Raw genomic sequence first — 25,523 nt, 5'->3', positions numbered from 1 at the left:
TAGGAGTGATCACTTGTCTGTTGACACAACATTGCATATGACTGGACAAAATTAATAAAGAGCTTGAATGTGCCTATTTTGCCTGATTCATTTTCTACCATCAACATTGTAAAAACATTTTGAATACCACATTATTAGAAACAGTGCATAACAGGTGCCTCTTTTCAACTATGACTCAATTCAGACTGAATCAATCTGTGAATTTTTTGTAACAAAACAAAAAAACAAAAATTCAAGGACAACTTGTGTAGTCCTACATGTCTGCCTGTAAATGGAATCTATGAAAAAGCTCAAGTCTAAATATAACAACAGTAAATGAAGGCCAAATAGAGGAAAGTCAAATAACAAGAATCTCAGTTCTTTTAAATGTGTTTTACTTTGTTCTCCATACCACTTAAAAATTCAATAAATATTAACACTTAAAGCTTTCATTCACATACGTATATACAAGAACTATACAATAAACATAATGTTATGAACTGCAATGCAGGAATGGTGTAACAGTAAGACCAACCACAGTCTGTAGACTTACAGCATCGCCTGTATTTTCCAATTGCAACATACTTTCCGTTCTATTCCTGGTTGTTCATTTCTTTTCATAACGGGAAATTTACACTATATACATTATTGTCTGAAAAATATATCAAAATAACATAATGAGTTTTTTCTTAAATCTTTTTGTTTTTAAAGCGTAAGTAACTGATTTCCACAAAGGCAGGCAGAGGGCATGCTACAGTGGGGTTGGCTTACAAACAGTCATGAGTTTTTACCAGTGAGGATAATCACCAGTACGTTGAATTTGGGAACAAACAACGAAAAAAGAGCACCGGGGACAGAGAAGCCATTAAGCTCCCTGCCAGGAGTTGTGACTATGGAGTCTGGAGTGTGCCACTGGAATGACTATAGACTTAACAGGTGTTTTATCATAATCAGTTATAATAATCAGGTAAATTTTAAATGCCATTATAAAATGATTAATTACATTTAAATGATGAAGAAAAGGATTAGCTGAAGTTATGATTAGTTTAGTGTAAAGACAGGATGCAGGCTTTGTCCAAAGTGAAGGAATATTGACAATTTAAACTTTGTAAAACAAATGTTTTGGTTTTTAGGGCAAAGCAAACTATTTCCTAATGAACAGTTTTACTCTCCACGAGTATGACAAAACTCCAGGGAAGTCACTGCCCCGCTTTGCTGCAACCCAGCTTTGAAACAGCAGGAACGGTTGTTACTACATTTCTGTTTCTCTTTCCTACCGCATAAAGCAATTTAATCTTGATACATGCATCCAACTCGTCATTTGTGTTTGACAATTAAGATTACTATGGCAGGATATGTCAACGCTGAGAACGTACCTGTGAGCAGAATTAGGTTTGCCCTCAAATTGACTTTATTACAATGACAGTCATTTTTGTCAGGTTTCATGTTATGCCGGAATATGCACACCCATTAAAATAAAGTGTTACCATCCTTCCATATTTTACTTAACTGTATATATACTCAGCATAAGCTTTTTATTTTTAGGACAACCTGTTTGTTTTAATAAGAAACAGATCAGTTTAAATTGATTTTGATCCGACTTTATGTTTCCTCTGCAAAAAAATGGCCACAGTAAATAAAGTCCTCTGTTATGAGCACAACTCAGGAAATCTATAGAAGTGCAATGAGCTGCTGATTATTTCCCCAGGTTAAAAATGGGAAATACAGTCAGTAGTGATTGACTACAAATGTTTTGTATTATTAACTTTCTGAACTTTCAGAAGAACTTCAGAGCCAGGCTAACTGTTTCTACGTGTTTTCACGTATGCTAAGCTAACAACCTCTTGGCTCAGCAAAGTTCAGTTCAGGAAATGGAAAGTGTAGCAGACGATTGTAGGACAAAATAGAAAGAAAATACAATTTAAAAATTATTTTTGCAGTTCTATTTCAAAAATGTTATTAATTCTTAAAACAGAATAATAATTAAAATGTAGTAATCTGCAATTTACTTCGTTACTCAATGCATTATTAAAATTATTTTTTTTTCAACTTAGCAATATATTAACTGATTGTAAGTGAACACTGGCAGGGTCTATAATCATTCTAGTGGCACACTCTAGTCCCCACAGCTGACACATGCACCTCCACAACTATGGCCTTTGACCTCTCCTCACATGTTCACAATACAAGTTCAATAGTAGTTCTAATGCACTTGAAAAAACAGGCTTACACAACTGTACACAGATAAAAACATGAATGTAGCAATGCAGTCATCACATTTTGAACACGTCTTGTAGTCGTTTTAGTTTACAGCACCTGACAACTTTTTTTCTTCCATTTCATATTTGAAGCACAGAGGGCAGAGCGATGCTGCACACAGATCACTCTGGAGTTTTGATGAGGTAACCATCTCTGGTCTGGTCTAAGTTCACTGGCATTGGAACAAAAAATCTTTGTAAAAAAAAAAAGAAGGAAAATATCTGCAGCAAGTCTATCAGATGCTGCAACGGGTGAGCTGATGTTTGAGACCGTCTCACTGAGCAGCACGTTCACAACATCACGCTCACTGTTCATTTCTGAGCTGACAGGGTTCTGTGACTCGAGTCCCTCTCGGATCCTAAATCGTCCCTTCTTGACCTGGCAGCGACTGGGCCTAAAGTGCTGTTTGGACTGTGCTCTTTAGAGGCACCTCCACTGGAGTCTGCAGTGGGCCGCGGTGGCCCTGGAGGTAGAAGAGGCCCTGGGTCTGAGTCTCCCTTCTCAGCTGTGAGAAAGGAGTCACTGGTGGGACCCTGGGGCGGAGCAGCACCCGTGGATGGCGAGGCTTCAGCAGTGGCAGCGGTGGTTGGAACCGGAGCAGTGGAGCGAAACCGTCTGCTGATGGCTTTAGTGGTTTGCAACGGGCTCTGGGTCGTAGTGGGTAGAGGAGCCTTGGGTGATGCAGGTTGAGAAGGAGCAGAGGTCTCAAGTTCAGCTGAGGCCACTGGGGTGTTTTGGAGGTCAGGAGAATATGTGGCGAGGCTTTCTTTCTTGTTGCAAGACTCACAGCAAAGCTTATTATATCCAGGGATGGAACAATAACGGGCAAGAACCTCCATTTGACAGAAAATCGATTTATCTCCCAGACATGGCTCATCTAGTAATAACAGAAGAGAGGACATCATTACAGTAAGAGTAAGATTTTGCTTTAGATGTGTACGCAATTGATTGATGTAACAAATGATATATTGACTTACTTGAAGAGATTTTGTGGACAGTGTTTTCAGGAGCCCGTTGGTGTACAGCTTCATCTTTTATTGTGGAGTTTTCCATTGTTTCAACGGTGTGAGAAGACACTGGCTGTCCTGCAAGGGAGGACAAAATTAGGCTAAAAATATTTCTAAATAAGACGTTAAACAGCAGCCACAAGATCCAAGAAAAGCTCTGGCCACCTCTTGCTACTGTAAGAAAACAGAAGTCGTGTTGTTAGAAACCTATAATAAAGCGTGGTGCTATTTAAAGAAAGCAGGGCACAACCTGGACTTCTTCTTGTTTCTGACAAAAAACACTCCACTTTCCACTCACTGCCTGTAAAGGGAAACAGAAAGAATTGGTGGCTCCCAACCCTTTAAAGAGGAAGAAACATGAGAAGCGCTGCAGGTGGACATCAGAGCAGAAATGTTTTGACACAAAAAAAATATATTTAGACAGTTTCTTTAAGTTATTCAGATGGTTCTTTGTCTTAGAGTACATTAAGGACCAAGTGCACTTAGACGAGCAGGCGTTATTCATCCTGGGAGGATGAAATGTGTCTACAATTAAGGCCTGTTTGGCAAATTGTTGACATACCTGACATTAGTAAGTTGATTATTTCACTTCTAACTGTTGGTACTCGCTAAATTCTGCTCAGTTCCACAAGGCTAATATTGTGTAGAAAGATTAAAACATGTGTTCAGTTTGATCTGGCTGTGAGACAACTTCTTAGTCAGAAAAACATCATATACTATGTGAAGTATCATTTGGCCTTGCTACTGCCAGATGACTAAATATGCAGAATGCAGTTAAAATTAATCACCCACAAGTTCCCCAAAAGAAACACAGTTTCTTTAGCAGTTCTCTAGCAGTGTGTGTAAGACAGTTAGCAACCTGGTAAATATAGTGTGAATCCTGTTCCCTAGTTACATACACTATAATCTCACCTGGACATGGACTCAGTTTACAAATAAGGACCGTTTCTGGCTTCTCGCCCTCACATTCTCCGATGGTGTTGTCGCTGGCTTTGCAAACCACCTGCCTTTGCTGAATCCCTTCATCACAAGTCACCGAACACTATAAAGCACCACACGCACACACACACACACACACACACACACACACAAATACACAAACATACATGTTAAAGCTATAGGAAATGTGTTAAGTTGTAGCTCTTGACATCCACTGTCAGGGTCTACCGCATCAAACAATTAAATCTTGATACATGCATCCAACAGTTCATTTGTGTTTAAGCATGATTAGATTAGGCAAGACTATCATGACCTGTTTGCGACAAGATATGTTAACAATGAAAAATCTCAAGGTGAGTAAAAAATGACAAATGGTAGAACTACAAAGTGGATATGTTGCAAAATGTTATTTTTAAAATCTGATATACCCGAATGTTTTGTATTATTAATTATCCCTTCATGTAATACTGCAAATGAACATAACATGTTGGAGTTACTTTACTATTCTCCTATTAGTACTGACTGAATTTGAGACCAGGATTTGGTTGTACCAGCTGTTCATAAATCCATCACTTAGTTGGTGTGTGTTAAGTCTCAATTCTTAGTAGCTATTAGCAAGTCTCAAACTACAAAACTGATTTACTAAATCTAGTTGCGCCATTAAAACTTAAGAAATGTCTTAGCTAGTAAAGGCTTTAGTAATGTGTAAATTATAAATCGGTTGCAAGGTGATATCTGTAGCAATCTCCAATCAGAAGTAAAAAAAGTAAACTTTACTGCCAATCCTTTGTGAACAGATTTGACTTTGCTGAGATCACATAAATACATGGAAAAATCTGTGTGCTTCAAAGTTAGTAGCTTTTTATGTAGTTAAGCGTGAGAGGGCAACATCAGATTGATGCTAAGCTCAGCTAAAGTTTTCCAAGTTCACGTCATCACATCAGAATTTAAATCAAGGTTGGGTATGTCAACCATACCTCTTTTACTCTAAATCAGTCATACATTAGAAAGCTAATGTTTAATACAGTGACCTTCAAATCTGAACACTACAACTAGGCTAAGTTTGAACACAGCTGGTGCAGCTGGTTGACCTCCTCACTCACCTGAGACCAAGCCCCTGTCCTCCACTGGGCGGGGCATATGGTGTGGTTACAGGCTCTCCTGGTCTCGGGACGATCCTCTGTGCAGTGTTTGCTGTGGACGGGCCTGTTAGTGCCGTTGTGGAGTGCCTGCATGCACTGCACCACCCTGGTCTGGTAGCCGAGCTTCCCGCAGGTCTTACTGCAGGGACTCCACTCCTCCACCACCCACCTGTCAACACAGCAGGCTCTTTGAAACGGTTTCACACGGCAATTACATTCTCCAGTAGTCAAGAATAGAATTTCTATAAAGTGGCATAGATTAAGTGAGGGTAGACATACAAAGGCAAAGCCATTATTACCACTTCTAATATGGAATTTATCACAGCGTATTAGGGCTACTGTAGATTAAAGAAAGAAAGAAAAAAACAAAACGTAACTGAGGGAGTGGGGTAATATTCTGGGGGGAAATTTTTAATTTACAAGAAAAAACTCTTTAAAAAAAACTTTTTACTGCAATTACTGCTGCTGTGCAGTAACACTTGTACAATAAGACGTGTGATCTGGTTATATATCTTGATCATAAAATAGAGGTTGCTCTAAAATGGTTTGGCAAAGTATTAATTCAACATGTTTAAAGACTACTGCTAGACTCCTTTCTGGCATGAACCAAAAGTCACTCTCCCCCCTCCAGCTAGTTCAGAATACAGCAGCTCGGCTTCTTAGTGGTTTTAACAGACGACATCACATCACCCCAATCCTATATCCTTTCCATTGGATTACAGATTTAAAGTGCATCTGGGTCTGGCCCCTAAGCTACATAACAGAAATGTTGCCCCCTTATGAGCCAGTTTGCAGACCTAGGTCCTCGGGTGGAGTATAGACTTTAATGTGATGTTGTCTTCTTATTTTTTACTTTATTTTATTTTTTGTATGGATTCTGTTCTGCTCTTATATTTTTTATATTTATATATATTTAATTACATTTTGTAGTGGCTATCACTTCCACATCCTTATCTTACACTGCCTCATTTGAACGAGTCATTCGCATGAATGTGCATCGGTAGATCCACATAAACATTCATCACACTTCCCGCCTGCATCCATACACTGCCACTCTCCCTTTCCTTTTCCTCTCCTCTCCTCCTGTCTGTGTAGTTGCTGTGGCTGCTTTAACATACAGTATGTTGGTGTTCAAGTTTGCACTGTTGTACTATAGAACGTTCTAAAATTAGTGTAAAATGTTGTTAATAACTATTAAATAAAAATGATTCTGGCCATTTAAAATGGATGAAGAAACAATGAATGTCGTGCAGCATTTAGTATTACATCATTGTAAAGACGGGCTTTCTCTCAGCACCCCCGAAAGATTTTTCCTGCGAATTTCTGAGTTTATAGTTTCAGAAAAGGTTTTTTTTTCTCATATATTTAAAACTTTAATCTTGGAAATTCACAGTTTTTTCTCAGAATATTAGCCCACTGGACTAGATATTGCTGCACTTTACATTTCACTGTTTGATCTTATATGATTACATGCGATTGAAATTTACGGCTGTACCATCAATGCTTGGAGATGTACTTACGTAGGCTGGCTGCACTCTTGGACATTGCAGCGTTTGCGGATGGGTTTGGGCTTTTTGCTGGTTTCACAAAAGTTACGATGTACCAAACGGCTGTCACTCTTCCTCCTGCATCCGTATTTTGTGTACTGTATGCCTGAAGGACGATAAAAAGTGTACATAATTATTAATCCAGCAAGGTTATGCAGACATATAGCATATTTAAAGATACAAATCTTTAATCCAAATGCATTTAACTCTAACTGCTAGTGTCACCTAATTATATATATCTTTATATATATCTTGATTATATATAATCAGATCACACAATGTGTGAATTATCAATTCATCAATTAATTGTGTAGTATATAATATGTCAGGAAATTATATAAAAAAAATAAATAATAATAATTAAAAATAAAAGGGCTTTAAATAGTTGGATTTGTCAAAATCTAAAGATATTTACTTTACAACAACTAAAAACAGAGAAAAAAACAAATCCTCTCACTGAAAAAAAATTGGAAATGTTTGTCATTTGTTCTCAGTGACTTTTTCACTGCAGAGCGACAAGAACATGGAACAACAATATGGTGAAAGAACACCACTGCAGCATGAGCCAACCAAGCTATGACTTGCTGCCTTACTTGCTTATTTATTTTAAAAATGCACCCACTGACCTCCCCCACAAGGTTTGGAGCACTGAGACCAGCTTTTCAGTGCCCACTCGTAGGTGTCGAGTTCAGCCAGAAGAACATTGTTGTTGGTAATAAGTGGTAATAGGTCCTCATGTATTATATACTTATATGTCAAGCTGATCTTTGTGTCTTCCTCCTGGGGAATGACCTGTGCCAAGTTGAAGAAAGTGCATTACATAAACAATGAAACTCAGGAAAAAGCTAAGTAAAAACTGATGATCTAGTCCCACTTACCAGCACTACAATGCCTTCATGCAGAGGACCATTTGTTTTAAGGGTCTCCTTCTCACCATCGATGGAATATTCCCACTGTAAACCATTTTCGATGAAGGTCTTTGATTCAGCGTCCTCACTTTTTGCATTCAGTATGAAGTTTCCAGTAACTTGATTCTTCACAGCTGTCAGTAATGAGAAAAAAAATGTTTTTTATGCATGTGTGGTGGGGAAAGAATGTGTGTTCATCATGTAGTTTTTAGCTTCATTCATTAAAAATCTCAAAATTTGAACAGGAATTCAGCAGCAACCCTCCCCGCTGCCAAACAACTCTGAGATTTTCCTTTAAGCGGGGAACGTGTGAGTATGAATTTTGAGATGTTTGGCGCTGTGGTTAGCCAAGAGCAATTTCTCCAAGTTGTGTGTCATCTCTTCTTCCCATGAGCTAATAAAAGCCAGAGAGAAAAACAGTGGAGAAAAGAGGAGAGGGAGGGTTTGCCTGAATGCCATGATGAGCCTGTCTTACCCATGACCGTCGCACAGAGAGCTATTGTAAGCTGAAAGCCTGTCACTCTCACGTCTCAAAACCTGAAGACAATTTAGAGTTTCAGTCTCATTACTTCTGACACATTAGAATTAAAAGATACAGACTTCATCAATGCATTCTGGTCCACCCACACAGCTACATTTAGCTCAAATTAAAAGTCATTAGCGCAGCAGTGTAGCTTAAATTACAAAAGATCCTTTCACATCACCACAACAGCCAAACCACCTGTGATGTGACTCATCAGCTGTGTTAATTGCAGGGAAATTTGTCATATTCCACCAGGAGAATTAATATAAATTTTCACTTCTCTGAAAAACAAGTTGCAATTATTTACACCTTTCTAGTTTTCCCTGTTTACAAAAAGGTTGTCACATTTATAGTGTCTTTTTGATAGTTAAGCATATGGGATATAAGACATTCTAATTGATTTCTCATTTACAGTAGAGCTGTTATAAAATCCTTTACTGTAATAAACTTAAGGGACAAGGCATTATGAATTCTTTACTTCACAGAAAAGTGTCTAATTCAGACAAGAAAACACAGGCAGTGACTGACTTTTGCAGACTTTGTCTCAACAGAAACTTTAACTTGCATTGATCTGCATAGAGGGGTCACTTTGACAACACTTGTAACTGTGTAACGTCACCACATCCCTCCTGTCCCTCCTGGATACACGTACCTATGTTAATTATGTATAGCCTTGTATCCTGGCATTCTGTTTAATCTTTTAAAGAAATACTCCTCTCAAAATCTATCTTTTAAGTATTAAATATTCTCTTCCATCTTGAAAGCTGGTTCTGAAAAGTTAGTAGCTTGTGTAGTCAGCGTGGATTCACAGCTGTTCATTTCAACTCTGACACAGAGTAAGTGTACATAAAAAGGCATCTTGTGCAGTTCTTCTCTCATTTGTTCATTATGTAGTTGTCTGTGCAGAAGTCAAAGAAGGTGTGAGTTTTCTACTCTCATATACGTATTAATATCTATGTGATAGTTATTGTTGAAACTCGCTCTGCATTAACCATTTTTTCCAGTTTGGCTGCATGTTCACTAGCTGCCATTTGTATTTGTATAATTATTACGTTATTATATTTATCCTTATTATTTGTTTATTTGAGACTAAAGTCCTGCTCAGATTAACAAAAGAAATATATGTGAAATTAATATGTGTGGAATGTCATATATGTCATGTGTGGAATTAAAGGACCTGGTATAGCCAAGGAATGGGGAAAAATAAGGAGTGCTGTTAACACCTTGTGTCACCTGAGGGTCTGTTGCTGAAATTGAGAAGTGGTTTGATATGAAAAGCAAGGCGATCGATGACCGCAACAGGAGGGGGTCAAGGGGAAGTCTTCACTGAGATAGAGGAAAGAAGATGTGCCATAATTTGTGATGTTGCAGTGTCAGGTATTGCAACAGAGGATGTTCCCCTTCACCATAATGTGAGGAGTCTGATTTCTCTATCAGATAATAGAAAGTAGTTGCAATAAAAACCATGGACTTGAAAAACCAGCTGGGCCTCATGCAAGCACATTTCTGATATCCTAGGTTTCTCTCGATCTTTCTCTATGACCCTTGCTGATACAATTGTTCAGTTAGATTCACCAGAACACTGTTGAATTTACAAATTGTTGAATTGTAAATTGCTTGTTTTAACTTGATACAGTGTTGAAAAAAGATAATGATGGTTATTTGGTAACGTATTTTAACTTTAAATTTCTTTTGGATAATAACACTACAAAAGAGAAAATTGTTTTCCTTAATTACTCTTATCTACCACTTAAGAACGAATCTGATTTGTATGAGTGGTTCTTGCATGAGACTTGTGAGTTTTTGGAAAGATATGTTGCTGTTGAAAATTGTTTTAAAATATCTTTTTTGAATCCTGTGAGCACCACAAATTAAATCCCTTTCACCTTCATTGTATAGGACTGGCAACAGCAATCACACAGCCAGATATGTGTGTGTGTGTGTGTGTGTGTGTGTGTGTGTTTTGGTTGAACTGACCCTTTAATGTCCTTATGTATTGAGTAAAGAAGTTGCTTAAGAACTTGGTGATCCTGTGCTCTGGTCTGTGCCAGTTAATAAAATTATACAGCTAGTCTTACAAACTGGATAACTCAGCAACTACAGTCATGTGACGTGGACACACACAAACCTGTAATCTGAAAAAAAAAGCAGCAATATCATGTGTTTCCATAGTTGGAAAATGATGAGACACACACTCACCAATTATATGAGGGGAGGTCTCATTCTCTTCGATAACAATGTGGTGGGCTCCTATTGGGATGTCGAACATTTTCAGCATTCCTAACAAGACAAAGAGGCACAGCACGGTTCAGCTGGGAGCTTTGAACAATGGGAACTTATTCTGAGCTGTAATAGCACCCAATTATTTCTGAATCAAGGCAGAAATGTTGGTTCTTTGTTTGATGATAGTGTGGGATTTCGGGCTGCGGTCAAACATAGAAGATTGGGAACATGTGTTTAGGGCTTTGGGATTAATGACTTTGAGCTTAAATGATGACAACCATCTTATAGAATGACTCATCTGAAGCAGAGTTGCTGAGTTCAGCACTGCCTTGTCCACGTAGTTGATAATTACCATTCTTTTTGGGCGTCTTGGTGAGCGTCAGCTTCACAGTGCGACAGTGGGAGTTGTCCCCCTCACACACTCCACATTTGTCCTCTTGTTTGTAAGAACCAACCTCTTTGTCGCAGCCTACATGCTGTGAGGGAAAAAGCAATGACAGTCGATCAAATCAGGGCTTTTACACAGACAGAGATTACTCCACTAGGAAAATGATGCCATGAGAAAAGGCTGTGAGCATCTGGTTTGGAGCCTGATGATGATGATGCATATTGGAAACACACCCAGACATAACAGGAGTATAGCCAAAACACTAAGCAGCCGGCCTGCAACTATAAAAGTCTGAACTTAATGTTCAAGGTGAATACTGAGACAAAATAATGTCTCTGTGTGTGTTTGTTCCAGCAGAGGTTTCTTTATTTTAGTGTGGTCATCAAATCTGCGTATCTCTTTCTAAGGGGCACTATTTTCCAAATACACTCTTGTAAAGGTTAAGGCCCTGTGGGAAAATGCCATTTCCAAACTCAGCTACATGTCAGATGTTTTAGCGCTCTACTGCACAAGGATGCTGATGATGTTTTCCTATCATGTCATTAATTGAACGCTGCATTCTGCTGAAAGATATGCGACATAAAAATGTGTTTTGTTTATTGTTACTTCACTCGGATGTTTGACTTTCACAGTGAAGGATAAATGAGCAGAGTTTGACAACAGAAGACTGTTTTCACATTTCACAAGTTTCTCTGAGCTTACCTTGAATCTGAGTTTACGACGCGTACTTATCAACATGATTTTCACATCATACACAAATTATTATATTTATGTCTTACAGTATAACACACAGAGGTTTGTGTTTGTGAGTGCACAAAGCTTTAGTAAAGACATACCAGACACTCTCCTCTTGCGCACACGCTGAAGGGGTCAGAGTAGCTGCAGCGGGTCCCATCATGCATCACTTGGTTCATGAACACCACCTCTCCGGTTTCCTTTGACTTGCAGCTCAGCTCACACTTGCGGCCCTCTGAAAACACACACCCCATGCAGGCATCTTCAGAATCTGATAAAAACATCAGCCTCCTGCAAATATCATCTGCTTTGCAAGAAACTTTCAAGCTAACCTCTAAAAGAGGGAGCCAACTCTGCTTCGCTCTTCACAGACTTACCATCTGGGTGCTCGTACGGTAGCCAGGTGTGCTTGACGTTTTTGTGGTATTTGTTGCTCCTCTGGATGCACTGCTGAGCACGGAAGTCCTCGTAAGGGCCAGCGCACTCCTCTGTGTTGCACATCTGGTAGTCAAAAGCAGAGCCTGGGCAATCTCGACCACCGTAAGCAGGCCTGATCGGTGACAAAAACAAAATAATTTCTTTGTATACTAGCTGCTAAAACAGTATACTACGCTGATAAGGTTGTCATATGTGACCATTAGTATCATGTACGCTGTATGGATTAGTATCTAGAATTTGAGAGACAGCTACTATTCTCAGTTTTCACTGTGCACACTGTATGAGAGCGATGCTGCAGTTAGCTGTGTGGTAGTGTAATTCTGACGGTACACCCGTCACCCGTTTGTGCTGTGACGAAGGCCTCTTAAACAAGCTGTTGCCTGCAGATCATGGTAGACTGAGAAATCCAAACTGAATCATAAAAAACACACTACTTACTGTGTGGTATTATCATTTTGTGCTTGTGTACTTACAGTTTGCCACAGATTAGAATTCTGAAGGGTCTACAATTTAGATAAATGCTTCATTTGATCCTGTCAGAGTAAACTATAAAACAAAAAAATATGCTAAATTAAGGGAAATCACATAAAGCTTAAAAGTATATAAAAAGTACCAAAATGGCAGAGATACATATTGTAGCTCACCTTCTTGAACTCTGTCAAGTCAAGTTTTTGTCTAAGTAAACTTAACCAAAGCCAGTACTGGATCAAAACCTGGCCCTGCTCTCCAGGTCTGCATTTACACTTTTACAGTATGTCATCATCTGTTGGATGAACACACAGATCATATAAACTATCTGGACACTGAAAGTTTCCTCGCTGCCGCAGCACTCACGGAGGGTTGTTGCACTGTCTGTTGCGGGAGCGAACTCCACCTCCACACGTTCTGGAGCAAGAGCCAAACTTTGACCAGGAGCCCCAGCTCCCATCGTGGCCCTGAGGTTGCTGGCTGGATCTCCAGATGCAATGGCCCTTGAAGCACCACTAAAGTTATGACAAAGACAAAAAGAAAGAGGAACCATCTCAGGATTTTTGATTTTCTCTCACTTCCTATATTCAGAAAGCTCGACTTTGCAATTATTGCACAAAAAACATTAGAATTCATAACTGATTCTAAAACATTTCCCACCTTTCCTGGCGCACACTCTGTCCCATCGACCGGAGGACCTTTTTTGGTTTTACAAAAGTACTGGTTGTCGGGGTGACTGCACCACAGTTGTTTGCAGGGATCGTAGGTTCTAAACTAAATGAGGAAACAGCAATTTTGAGTTTCATTTATGTCTAATTGTCTGTCTAGGAGACCATAGGATTTCTGCTGTTTCAAGAACTAATAAATCAACAGATCAATATTTATGGCATTTACAGGTGTGAACAACTTACAGCGGTGCACATTTTATAACCAACACCAAAATCAAAGCGGCACTGTTCGTCCATTGAATAATTTATTCCAGGGAGCTCAGGAAGCTTGGGCCACTTGTGTTCAAAGGGATCATCCAGCAGGCAGTCATAGGAGCTGAAGAAAAGTTGAAATTTACAGAGTCATAAATGTGAAGAACAGGAGAAGAACAAACCAGAGAGGAGAACATTCTGAAAAAAATCAATAACATATTAGTCTTCTTCACACAGAAGCTGTGCAGCATTAAACCAATATGGTGCAAAGAGAAATAGAGAAATCATAGCCTGAGAAAAACACAACGCACTGGATGTATCGATTGAGCTCCTGCTTGCTGCAACGTGACCAGTGATAGCGGTGGAAAGCTGCTTGGACAAGTGGTGCCATGATGCTGCCCATACTGGTCTCATCAGCACAACGATTCCCCTGGCCGTCATGCTCCATGCCTAGCCTGATGAGAAAATAAGGCTTATTGTCAGAGGGTACTCATCTTACATCTTCCCTGTTGTTAAGTTAAATGCAAAACAGACAAGACAGGAAACGCTAGGAAAAAAAAGGGCCTCAATACTTGATAACTGGGAACTGAAATGTGTCCATAGAACAAAGTATTAAAAACTGTCAAGTACCCAAGGTTGGCCTAAATGCTTTGCCAGATTCTTAGTAACTTTGATTAGATATTTCCCGATCTAAAATCATTTATTTTGTCTTTTATTTAGATAAAGTTCTCGTACTGCTTGTGTTCGGACAACAAATACAACGCACCGATAAATCTGGTATATTTGTCTAAATGAAAAACCAGAGTTGCCAAAATAGACACATAAATATATCAAAATATCTCTATCAATATAAGGGATTCTAGTCCTGGTATTATTTGTTATAGATTCATTTTAACTTTTCCTATAACATAGCATACTACTCACATGTCTGTATGCTTTTTTTTCTGGCTTTCATGCCTTTATGGATAGCAACAGCCGAAGGTAGACAGGAAAGGGAGGAGAGAGAGACTAAGCCTAAAAACTGGAAAGATAAAACAGCTTGGCTTTGTTCAAAGGTGACAAAGCCATCACCTCTAAAGCTCACTCATTAACACATTGCGTATTTAATTTGTACCAAAAACAAAGTGTAAACATTTTATCAATTCATTAAATCAGTTTTATGGATGGTTATGTTCCAGTCTATTTCTTGGCTGAGACCACCACCACTGGTTTCCTGGCAACATGTCCTGGTTAAGAAACAGACTGGCACGCAACCCTGTTGACGTGACGTTTTTTTACATTTCGATTTTTGTAAGCGAGATACAACAGATTAAATATTGAGCTTCAGAAGTGCTGGAGGGTGTATTTGTGCTAAGACTAGGTTAGCTGGCTGCCAATGGTATCTTCATATTTAGCAACTATTCCTTCAATATCACCACTTTGACAAACTGAGACCAGTCAAGTAGGTGAGCTATGAAAAAAGAGCAGCCAAACATGACAGACATGTCTTTTACATGCTAATAATTCCGTTTTTAGGACTTTATCATGTGAATAGTAAACCCCAGGACCACCTTTCAGACAAATCAATTAAATATTCTGGATTCTTAGGATGCTGTGCTGGCTGAACCACTCTAAACTCAATGACATCTCCAAACACATTCAGGTTGAGCTTATGACATCATATCTCATTAGCCGCTGACTCATTGACAAGGCCTACTACTACTACAGCAGCCATGGTTTTTTCATAAACAGTATATGGACAAAACACTAGGACCATCCTTCAGCTGTTCACAGAGACTGGCCAGGGCTTAAGCTCTCTATGGTGCTGCTGTCTATTCTTTGAACCAACCGTGGCCTGAAAATGGGTAAGGAAATACGGTAACATCCACTAATTGGTCATGCCAGTGGGATCTGAATTTGTTTGATCTAAAGAGCAATTCAAGCCTATTTCACAGATATTCAGTAATAGTTCAGAAATTAATAAATTAGGGTAAAACCTACCGTTTTTACACACCCAATGAATGTGCAGAAATAAATACTATAATAAATAAATGATGTGATTTTTTTCCCCTTTTCTTGTTGGAATTCTTTTACTTGTACTTGAGCCTCTGCAGTGCCCTGACCTTATTAAAACATGTCGAGGAGAAAGCTAAACAGTTTAATAGACTAAATGCCTTATTTGGTGTAAAAAAAAAAAAAGAGTGTCTGAAGCTGCCTGCTTTTCTGCTATTTTGTATGGATGTGAACTTGAAGTCTGTAAAATCTATTGAGACATGCCTGGGTGAAAGCTTTTAGAGAGTGTGGACTTCTGTACCAAACTTGAGCTGTTTATTAGAGGCAGATTTTTAGTATAGGTCAGTAAGGTGAAGATGAAGATTTTAACCAGAACCAAGAAACATGATCACACCACTCTTGTTTGAGCGTTTTACACTGGCTCCCAGTATATTTCAGAATTGATTTTAAGATTTTACTAATTACTTTTAACTAGACTAGATCTCTGACCTATTAGTACAATGCATAGAGGTCTTTAAAACGAAAGGGGTGCACTTTCTTTATAAATAAAGATTATTATTATATTATTAAAAGTGGTACATGTGTTTAAAGGTGGAGCACATTCTTTTGGAAGCCAGGCTATTTGCAATTTACACATTCAGCAGACACAGAGCAACATTATTGCTTAATTTGGAGTTGTGTTTCTGTCTAATATTTACTGTCCTGTGAGCTCTTTTGGTCTCCGCTACTCATAAGGGAAATATCTGGTTCTTATATGTTCACAAGCTGGTTGCTAATTGTCTGGCTGCCGTTTGGAGCTGGATGGATTACATACTGTGGGTTTTGAGAGCTTTTGTGCTGTAAACAGCTACCTGCTGCGGATGAAAAATGATGCCATGAAAGTAAAACAAAGTAATCATGCAATACATTTTTTAAATAAAAAAAAAATATATATATATAGCAGTTTTAAGTCAGTAAACTTACTACTACGGTTTCAGGAAAATCCATACATGTTTTCATTACACAGTCTTCATTCAGTGAGTAATTAAAGGTGTAATGTGGTTGTGTGCTGAAGTCTGTGCTTATAGTATTCGCTTGTCTGTGTGCGATGTAACCGCAATAATAAAGGCTTTTTAACTTTTGTATTTTTATTCCCTCTTTGTGGACAGCAAAATTCCTATACTTTACTTACTATAATATATCTATTCAACTTCTATTCTCCCTTATCCTGATTAGGGTCTTGGAGGGATTAAGCAAGAGAATACATGGAGAGTTTATCGCAGAGAGAAAACTAATCTTTATTTATCTAAATTCTACTGGGAATTTATAGTTTTCATTTTACCATCATCCAGCTGGTCATGCATGGTTGTAACCCAGGCTGACTGCGAGGAGACAGCTGTTGCTGTGCTGCTTGTATGTATTTGTAACAAACTTATTAATGCTTTTATAAATTAAATAAGGTCTAATTAAACAGGTTAACAAGGCAAATCGGTTTCCATCAGTCACAAGTGTAACCAAGAACAGAAGCTTATAGCTTGTGGAATCAATCAGTCTATGAAGTGAAATTCATCCCTTATGCTACAGGAAAATTTTAATCAGATTTGCTAAATTACACTGCTGGCATGTGACTGGCACAATTACAGGAAGCAAGGTTTACTTATAAAGTATGAAACTCACTCTCAAGGCATTCAGTCTTTCACTACTTCTTTTGCCTACTTTGAGTAATTCAGCAAATAAGAGGTTAATTAACTCGAGACCTACAATTTTACTTAAAATCAAAAAAAATATTCATTCTGTTTTAAAATTCTATTAAGTTAGTCTGTGATTATTTGCAAAGGACAGTGAGAACATTGATAGCAGGACAACTGGACGTCAGATTCACTTTAAACAGATTTTTACTCTGGTTTTTGCTCATATACGTTTCAAAAGTTTCTTACTGCAAGATTAAACAGTACATGGTAACAGAAAAATAAGGAAAAAGGGAAGCAAATTCTTTGATTCCGAAACTTCTTTTGCTGATGAATTTCATCATATGGTGGAGACATTTCAGGTGATTTTAAGGTTTGAGATGAACATGTACGTTTCAGCTGTGTGTCTCAGTCAGTAGGTTTGTAATACTCAGCGCTTCACTGCCTGGTCCGGCAAAAAAAGAAAAGGAAACAAGCACTCTAAAACCACTGAACCACAAACACCATCACAGTGTTGGTGTCATTCAGTTTGGTGAAAGTGATGCATTCAATCACTGAGTTAGTCATGCTTGTTGACCAGGTTTCTAAGCAGTTCCAGGAATAGTATGGAGCCTTCCCAATTTCCACTGTTAGCGGATGAAGAGGTTAGTGACCTGTTCTTCTGTTCTTTTGTACAATGTGACAGTCAATTAAATCTGTCTGCACAGTTTTTCAATGTTCGCGGCGCAGCGGGGGCGCAGGTCACAGACGTTTTCTCATAAGCCTTTAGAGCCCCATTAGAGGAAAGGAAGTCTGTGTGAAATGGACCAGTAGTTATACATGATAACTCCGGTTTATGATTACAGGCTGAAGCTGCTAATGAGTCAGACTGAGAAACACCAAGTTGAGAGTGTAGGAAGCCTGTTCCTTCACTAACCTTGTATAATGAACTATAGAGCTGGAGAGAGGAGAAAAGTAACTAAATATGTACTTTACTTAAATAATTTATCATTTTGAGAAATACCATTATTTGCTTCATTAAACTAGTCCAAAGCAGTCGGTTACCTTTGCTTAGCGTAAAGATTGGAAATAGCCTGTCTCTGTCCAAAGGTTAAAAAAGAGCCTACCAGCACTTCTAACGCACATTACAAGCTGAAAACATTAACAAGTTTTATCTGCTTTGTTTAATCAGTACAAAAGAGTGAACAAATTACAATTACTGGTTTTATGAAGGGTCATGTGACAACAAAGACTCCTGCGTATGCGTTATGGCTGCCTCACACATCCTGCGTCCCTTCCGACCGTTGGTTGTGCACGTCCTTAGAAGTTAACAAGACGTGCCTGTGACGCAAAGAAGTAGGTAAAATGGGCAGCATGAGGATTTGAGCGACTTTGACAAGGGCCAAATTCTGATCGCTAGACGACTGGGTCGGAGCATCTCCAAAACTGCAGCTCTTGTGGGCTGCTCCCAGTCTGCAGTGGTCAGTATCTATTAAAAGTGGTCCAAGGAAGGAAAAGTGATGAACCAGACAGGGTCAAGGGGCCAAGTCTCATTGATGCACCTGGGGAGCAAAGGCTGGCCCGTGTGGTCCGATCCGTCCAGGTGGTAATGTTATGGCTGATCGGTGTATTTCACAAAACTATTTCTTTATGTGCAGATTTGATGCAGTGGCATTTTGTGAGTTAAAACCTCTAGTAAACCACCTACAAGTATAGAAATATTGATTCCATGTACATAACACATATCACAGCTTAAACAGTCTGAAAGGTACTGCCTCATTTTTGCTTCAGAAACATTTTTTTTGTTCTTTTCTTTGAAGACTTTTCACATGTTTTCTTACAAACTTCTAGTGAAATGAGCCAAATGTTTGAATGTGTCAGTGTTTAAAGTCATCTTGACACAAGATGGCATGGAAGAAGTTTTCTCAAAAGAAATACTGTCTAAAATTAGCAACGTTTCCTTGTCTAAATAAAAAAGAAGATCTGTTGAGAATTAATAAGTAAACAAGACTAGGAATATAACCAAGTATTGAAAGACAACTTTCATTGTTTGATAGTTTATTATACTGAATGCTACAGACACATTTTCAAGGATACTAAAAATGTATCAAAGTTTGATTCCCCAACCCCTATGAGGACTACTAATCTTGATATACAATTTGGCTAATACGTTTTAAGTTCAATTGCAGGGAATTTTGAAACATTGTGGTATTTTTTTTAATCAAATATTTTCATATTGTAAATAAATGTAAAGGATATATTTATAAATCACAATATCTACTCAAGCCACCCTATAATCTTAAAACTGAAGAAAAATCTTTGGAGAAATCTAAATGGTATTTAAAGGTGTGTTAAAGTACATAATGTTGTGTGACCTTTTTTTAATCAGGTACGCCTGTGCAATCTAATGTAGACCAGCAACAGCTCTGCCATAACATCTATCTTAGAGAAGCTTACAATGTTCAGTTTTTGGTGACATTGTCGGAAATTTGTAAATTATGTGTTTATTATTGATGTCATATTTAAGGTTGTGGTGTACTGAACTGCATTATACAATGCTAAAACTTAATAAGTCAACAAAATCTGACAACATTATAGGCATAAAAGTAGACTTTATGGCTAATAATAATGTTAACGGCAAATAATAACTTTATACCTAATAAGAGTGTATATACGTGTATAATATACAGTATAACAATATATTTTAATCCATGCGGTTTGTGTACATTGATAGTACATACATATGCCCATATGTGGTATTTATATGTGGTACTGATACAAATATTTAGTTAATTGTTTTTCCAAGAACAGAGCGGAATAACCTCATCTTGCCTGCATGCACATGCCAAGGCAACCAGATGCTTTGTTTTATTAAGACAACAGAGTCCCATTAAATGGCTCTACCTTTAATTACAGACTACAGTTACCATGCAAAACTATCGCCTTAATTGGATGCAGTACGATTCTGTAAGACTCTGCTGGTGCTTTCATCGTCATGCTATTACTTACACATGGCCGGTTTCATGAGCAACCACAAAGGCGGAGGAGAAGCCATCCTCATGGTTCAGAGTGCAGCTCCTCAGTGGGTGGCACATCCCTGTCACTGGAGCATAACCTGGGCAACAGAAAAGACCACACCGCCCTAATAATCAAGTACCAGGAGGAAGGTCAGGAAATTCTCATGCAGCACTAATGATTTAGGTGGAAAATTATCTCTTTATGTGACACTGTTGAACTTAGAGAACTAAATATGATGTGAGTGCAGTCATTGAGGAGGTTGCAATCTTTTCTTTCAAAGAGAAACCTACATATTTATATGTATGTACTGCTTATGATGTGATGTAGGTAGTACCATTCATGAAAATAATAAACAAAAAACAAACCCTCAAGGTGAACTAAAGGAAGAGGGAATGCTTCCAAAGAATGAAAGTAACATTATGTACCATATAGAAATGTTCACTTAAGGTTAATGCAGTTTCAGTGATGTTTACACTACATGCTCATTAAAAAAAAAACAGATGCCATTCATTGATTATAAAGTACATATATAAGCTCTGTCTGAACATGGACATAGAAAAATCAAGTACTGAAGCCTTTATGCCTTTGTGTTAAAGCACCTTGAAAGCAACTTAATTAACACTGATGTACAATAGAGATTTAACAAGTGAAGCTCCTGTGTGACAGCTTGTACATCAAATATCTCCTCGCTAAACATAAAAAAAATGCCTTGAAGTAAACAGCAAGCTTGAAAGCCTGTCATCATTACCCAGCAGACATCCACCTGACATCCCAACATTTCACACAGTTCACCACACTTATAGGCAAAGCACAAACATTAAACATAACTCGATCAAGAGGTGTGCAGCGATTCAGCTTAGCGTGTTTGGTTTGGTTCAGAAGCACACTGGTTCCTGACCGTCTTTTGGTGGCTTTCAGATAATTTTCATGCTCTCTGACCATGAGAAGAGCTTTTTGGCATGCAGGTAAAGAGCAGAAAATGCAGCAGACAGACAGCCGGTGATAAAGACTGGTGGTGTTGAAAAAGAGAAACATCTGCAGCAAGTTATTTCAGTCAGAGCAGAGTATTTTTTTTTTTGCTATAGTGTGATTATGACGGTTTTTGATCCAGATGGTTGATGGTTCTATTCATAAATGACAACAAAATGGACACATTTAGTGCTGCGAGTGAAATGGCAAAACATGAAAGCAGTTGTGGAGCAGGACCCTTTATCTGAAAGGGCAGATAAAAGGGAATTCAGGAGAATGCAGATTACATTCCCATGAAGAGGCCATCGGGAGCTTTGCACATTTAAGCGAGAAGGTGCAGCAGCAGCAGCAGCAGCTTGGGTCAAAAATAATCTTCTCTATTGCTGACATCATGAGTGAGGAGAGAGGTGGTCCCTGTCATCTGGTTGATAAACTCAAACACTGAACATACCGCATGGGAAATCAGTCAGGAGAGCAGATCAAAAACATTTACAGGGTTTGATTACAGTGCATTTGTAAATGTGGTGATCTCATTATGAGGTAACAAACTTGTGTGATTCATGAAGTTGTTTCATCTCCATTTGCTCTGGAGCTCCTCTATAAACTGACTGGATTTTCCTGTATTTATCCCACAGCCCGATATCTGTGTTTGGATACAGAATCTACCATCTCACAGCTAAATTTTGACAAGGGAGTGTGATGTCTGCTCGTGACCCCGAGACACAGCACCGGGTCCGGCCCAACACAGCGCAAGGTGCCATAGACACCGGGCTTGTTATGAACACAACACAACGGCAGCTATGGCAACATCAGGAGGTGTGACAAGCAAACCAGGTAGCTTCGGGTCGTCCTCTAAACATGACACTTGTGCTTTAAAAGTTAAAAATAAACACAGGTCAGTGCAAGATCTTGAACTTGAGCACAGAGGATGTTCGTGAATTCTGGACAAAGTTTCTCTGGCGGTTAGGCTGCTCACTTCAAATTTTGTTTTGAAGGGCTGAAAAGGAGAAATACAACGTGAGACAAATGCCAAACTGACATGTATGGTACAAAACTCCTCCTAATGATTGCATACATGTGTTATTTGGATTGAGAACTATCTACTCATTCTTTATGAGTGAAGAAAAATTCACACTGAACTTTACATAAATCAATAAAGACTAAAAAAACAAGTTAGTTTAAATTAATGACAAACTAAGAAACATTTCTGTTTTTTTTCTACATGCCAAAAACCTTCTTCAATAATATCAATCTCAATTTTTTTTCATATCCAGGGTGGCGTCAATGTCAAGTCAGCAAGGTTTTGGAAAGCTAATTATTTTCCTGTGAGGTCACCGTGGGCAGAATTGGGTTTGTGACCTCAGCTGCAGCCTCCACTTTTAAGTTTCCATTGACCTTACCTGGGCAAGACTTGAAGCCAACCCCTTTGTGAATGGAAGCAGATATCAGCACTCAGTCTGCACAGGCCTCGATCGAGAAAAATACAGTACCTTGCATACCTGCGGGACCAAAATCTTGCCTTGTGAGGAAGATGGCGTGGTCGTGGTACTCGGCATGGTCAGGGTCGCGGCGTTGCTGCGTGTTGGCCCATCGACAAACCTGCTCCAGGCTGCGGGATGGGTTGCCACGCTCGATCAGGCATATAGACTGCAGAAATATAGAGACAGGGGAGAAAGTTTTACCACTCAAACTGTGAGTAGAATTTTAATTGCTCACCTTATCAGTTCCCTCTGAGGGGCACTGCAGTTGCTTGCTAAAGAGAAAAACGGCTTCTCACCCTCACAGTACTTTCACTTGGAAATCATGAAACAAGATAACTTTTAGATTAATTTCCCTTGGAAAGTTGCAACGAGGGAACGCCTGCACAGCCAAAAAGATTACATTCCCTATTTTTATATTACATTACATATATCAGAATTCACACTTCCCTAATGGAATATGTAATATGTTGTATCACTGTGTGACCTGTTTTTGTTGGTTGCGCGGATCGTTGTGGGGATTTAGGGCGTTTGGAGGGCATTTAAAGATGTATATTTTCTTCATTATCTTTATTGTTTTTGATATAATACTTTTTTTTGGAGGGGGGTAGTTTGTAATTTTTTTTTTATGTATTGGTGCCGTTGTGTATCCTGTTATTCTTTTCATTTGTTCTTCTTTTCTTTGCTATTCGCCATGGTTACTTATCACAATGGTGTCTTACATCCTGAAAAATAAAGTCATAAAAGAAAAAATGGTGATTGCATTCACATTATACCAACTGCCTGACACATTGGAGCAGTAAAGCTGAAACGCATAGGCAAGACTAACTAAACTATTAATCAAGTTCACTAAAGCCTGCTCAGGTACTCATATGTGTGACAAAAGATCAGACTGAAAATAAAAGCCAGGGCAAACACAGCCTGGTAGTGTTTCATTGTAAGAAAAATTGTAAGAATTAGTGTAACTGAAAGCTTAGAAATGTAATTAACACATATGAGCTTTTATTAGTTTAATTTTCACTTATGTGTGGTAGCTCAATTTAATCTTACAGTTACTGTTTTAAAAACATTATATCTATAATAGTTTAATTAGTCATCATCACATCTATATTACTTGACTATTTCAAGGCATTATATAATAATTATTGGCTTGTAATTCAGAGGATTTTTAAACTCCCCTTTCAGTGGACAGTGCCTGAAGAATACAAACCAACCGTGTGTGTGGGTTTTTTCTCAAACTAGCATGACAATTATGACTGCAGAAATATAATTTCCAAATGGAAACTGAAATAGCAAAATAAATATTAAGTGGAAATTAAAAAAAAACCCCTTCTGTTTATTCTTACGTGTTATAAAACTCCATCCAAGTCAACAACAAAACTCAGTCGAGGATGAAATAGTGCGGTGATTGACAGCAACACTGCTTATATGCAGAGTGTTTGAGGCCAAGAGAAATGCAAAGTGAGTTACTGACAGACCAGCCAGCGACACATTCAACATGTTTGCGCTCATCTCACATCTAATAATTGGTGCTGTGTAAACAGCATGTCTGTGCTTTGGCAACCTGAGAGCAGAAGCCAAATGCCAAATACTCTGTCTCCAGGCAGCATCAAGCTTATATGTCAATTAACAAGCACTTTAGTAAAGATGAACAGCAAATAACTCACTGAGGCCCATCACCATGCATCATTATACCTCATTACTGCATATTTTGCTGCCTGCTAACAACCAAATCTGTCAATGGTCTCATTAAGTGTCAACATGTGAATAGAAAAACAGATTAATCCACACATATAGTAAAATAAAAATGCAAATAACGTAGATGTTTCTGACTTTAATCAACAGTAAACAAACACATGGATAGATTTGTTTGCTTTTCTTTAGTTTTTCTAATTAACACCTCACTCTCTACTTGCACCTACTGTACATTACAATAAGAAATGTCTCCTTGCAGTTCTTATATATTATAGATTATTAAAACAAGTGGCATCTACTTCTAAGTATCTAATTGCTCTGCATTGTGTACATATGATTCGTCCGTTACTGTTAATCAAAATATTATATCCGACTGACTGACCTAGTGTACAGTACGCAGTGCTGAGGGGTGTTATCATTAATCACTGAAATCATCTATTATGCACTTCTCAACTTAAAGTACCAGTTCTTTAGCACTGATCTTGAATGTGTTAGGATTTTTTTTTGCCTGTGTTTTTACAGTGGCACATACCAGATTGCATCTGTCAATCAAGTGCAGCACTGAGTTGACCAGAGGCATCATCAAATCACATGCTGCTAAGAGACCCAAACCAGCCAAGGCCTGCCCCAAGATGCAATGAAAAAAGTAAATTCTCCTTTTGTATTTTATTTTTTCATTTTAATATTTTGGAAATAAAACAAATGGAGGGAGATTTGGCACATTTGAGTCAGGGTCACTGTAATAAAATCTGTGTCTTAACATGCACACAAGAAACCAGGTATCTCAGAGATATCAGGTCACGCAGGTCATGTCGCACCTGTGGTAACCTGGTTACGGTAAATCCACATAGGAGAGAAACAAGATGTTTCCCCTCAATCCCGACCCAAATTTGCAAGCATCTCTCACTAATTTTTGTAGTAGTGTTTGAATACACTGGTTCTGGATGTTTGTGTTTCTTTGTGTGTCACAGTGCTGACTGCTTAGGCTCTGAATTTTCCAAATATTCAAATGTTCTGTGGTGGAAACCAATTTATTTAAATTATTGTGTATGAACATTGGGATGCATCGCTGCATGTAATGATCTTTTCTTTTCACCCAGCTGCTCCACTGTCAAAGAGATTCTTTCTCTGGCTTAAATCTTTGTCATGCACATGCTAAAAAAAGCAGATTTTTATACACAGATACATATATATATATATATATATATACATATACACACACACACATATACACATATACACACACAAG

At 38.4% G+C, this 25,523-nt stretch overlaps 1 protein-coding gene across 1 annotated transcript in view; it reads right to left on the bottom strand.

Moving 5' to 3' along the window:
- Window positions 1-2,323: 2,323 nt before the first annotated feature.
- The window catches only part of LOC118327943 (A disintegrin and metalloproteinase with thrombospondin motifs 3), a 45,711-nt gene continuing 22,511 nt past the window's right edge, over window positions 2,324-25,523 (bottom strand). Inside the window, exons 6-22 of the mRNA XM_035661490.1 lie at window positions 22,592-22,748; window positions 20,124-20,229; window positions 13,788-13,931; window positions 13,468-13,600; window positions 13,217-13,330; window positions 12,923-13,071; window positions 12,028-12,200; window positions 11,752-11,885; window positions 10,880-11,003; window positions 10,504-10,584; window positions 7,752-7,915; window positions 7,500-7,665; window positions 6,847-6,979; window positions 5,288-5,495; window positions 4,158-4,287; window positions 3,216-3,323; window positions 2,324-3,115 (exon numbers count right to left, since the gene is read on the bottom strand). Coding sequence (XP_035517383.1) covers window positions 2,550-3,115; window positions 3,216-3,323; window positions 4,158-4,287; window positions 5,288-5,495; window positions 6,847-6,979; window positions 7,500-7,665; window positions 7,752-7,915; window positions 10,504-10,584; window positions 10,880-11,003; window positions 11,752-11,885; window positions 12,028-12,200; window positions 12,923-13,071; window positions 13,217-13,330; window positions 13,468-13,600; window positions 13,788-13,931; window positions 20,124-20,229; window positions 22,592-22,748 — 2,790 coding nt within the window. The 3' untranslated portion in view covers window positions 2,324-2,549. The remainder of the gene's footprint in view (window positions 3,116-3,215; window positions 3,324-4,157; window positions 4,288-5,287; window positions 5,496-6,846; window positions 6,980-7,499; window positions 7,666-7,751; window positions 7,916-10,503; window positions 10,585-10,879; window positions 11,004-11,751; window positions 11,886-12,027; window positions 12,201-12,922; window positions 13,072-13,216; window positions 13,331-13,467; window positions 13,601-13,787; window positions 13,932-20,123; window positions 20,230-22,591; window positions 22,749-25,523) is intronic.

This window comes from Morone saxatilis, unplaced genomic scaffold, assembly GCF_004916995.1.
Source record: "Morone saxatilis isolate NCDOM2014 unplaced genomic scaffold, NCSU_SB_2.0 Contig1, whole genome shotgun sequence".
In the NCBI taxonomy this organism is placed as follows: Eukaryota; Metazoa; Chordata; class Actinopteri; family Moronidae; genus Morone; species Morone saxatilis.
This window is presented reverse-complemented; position numbering and strand designations above follow the sequence as displayed.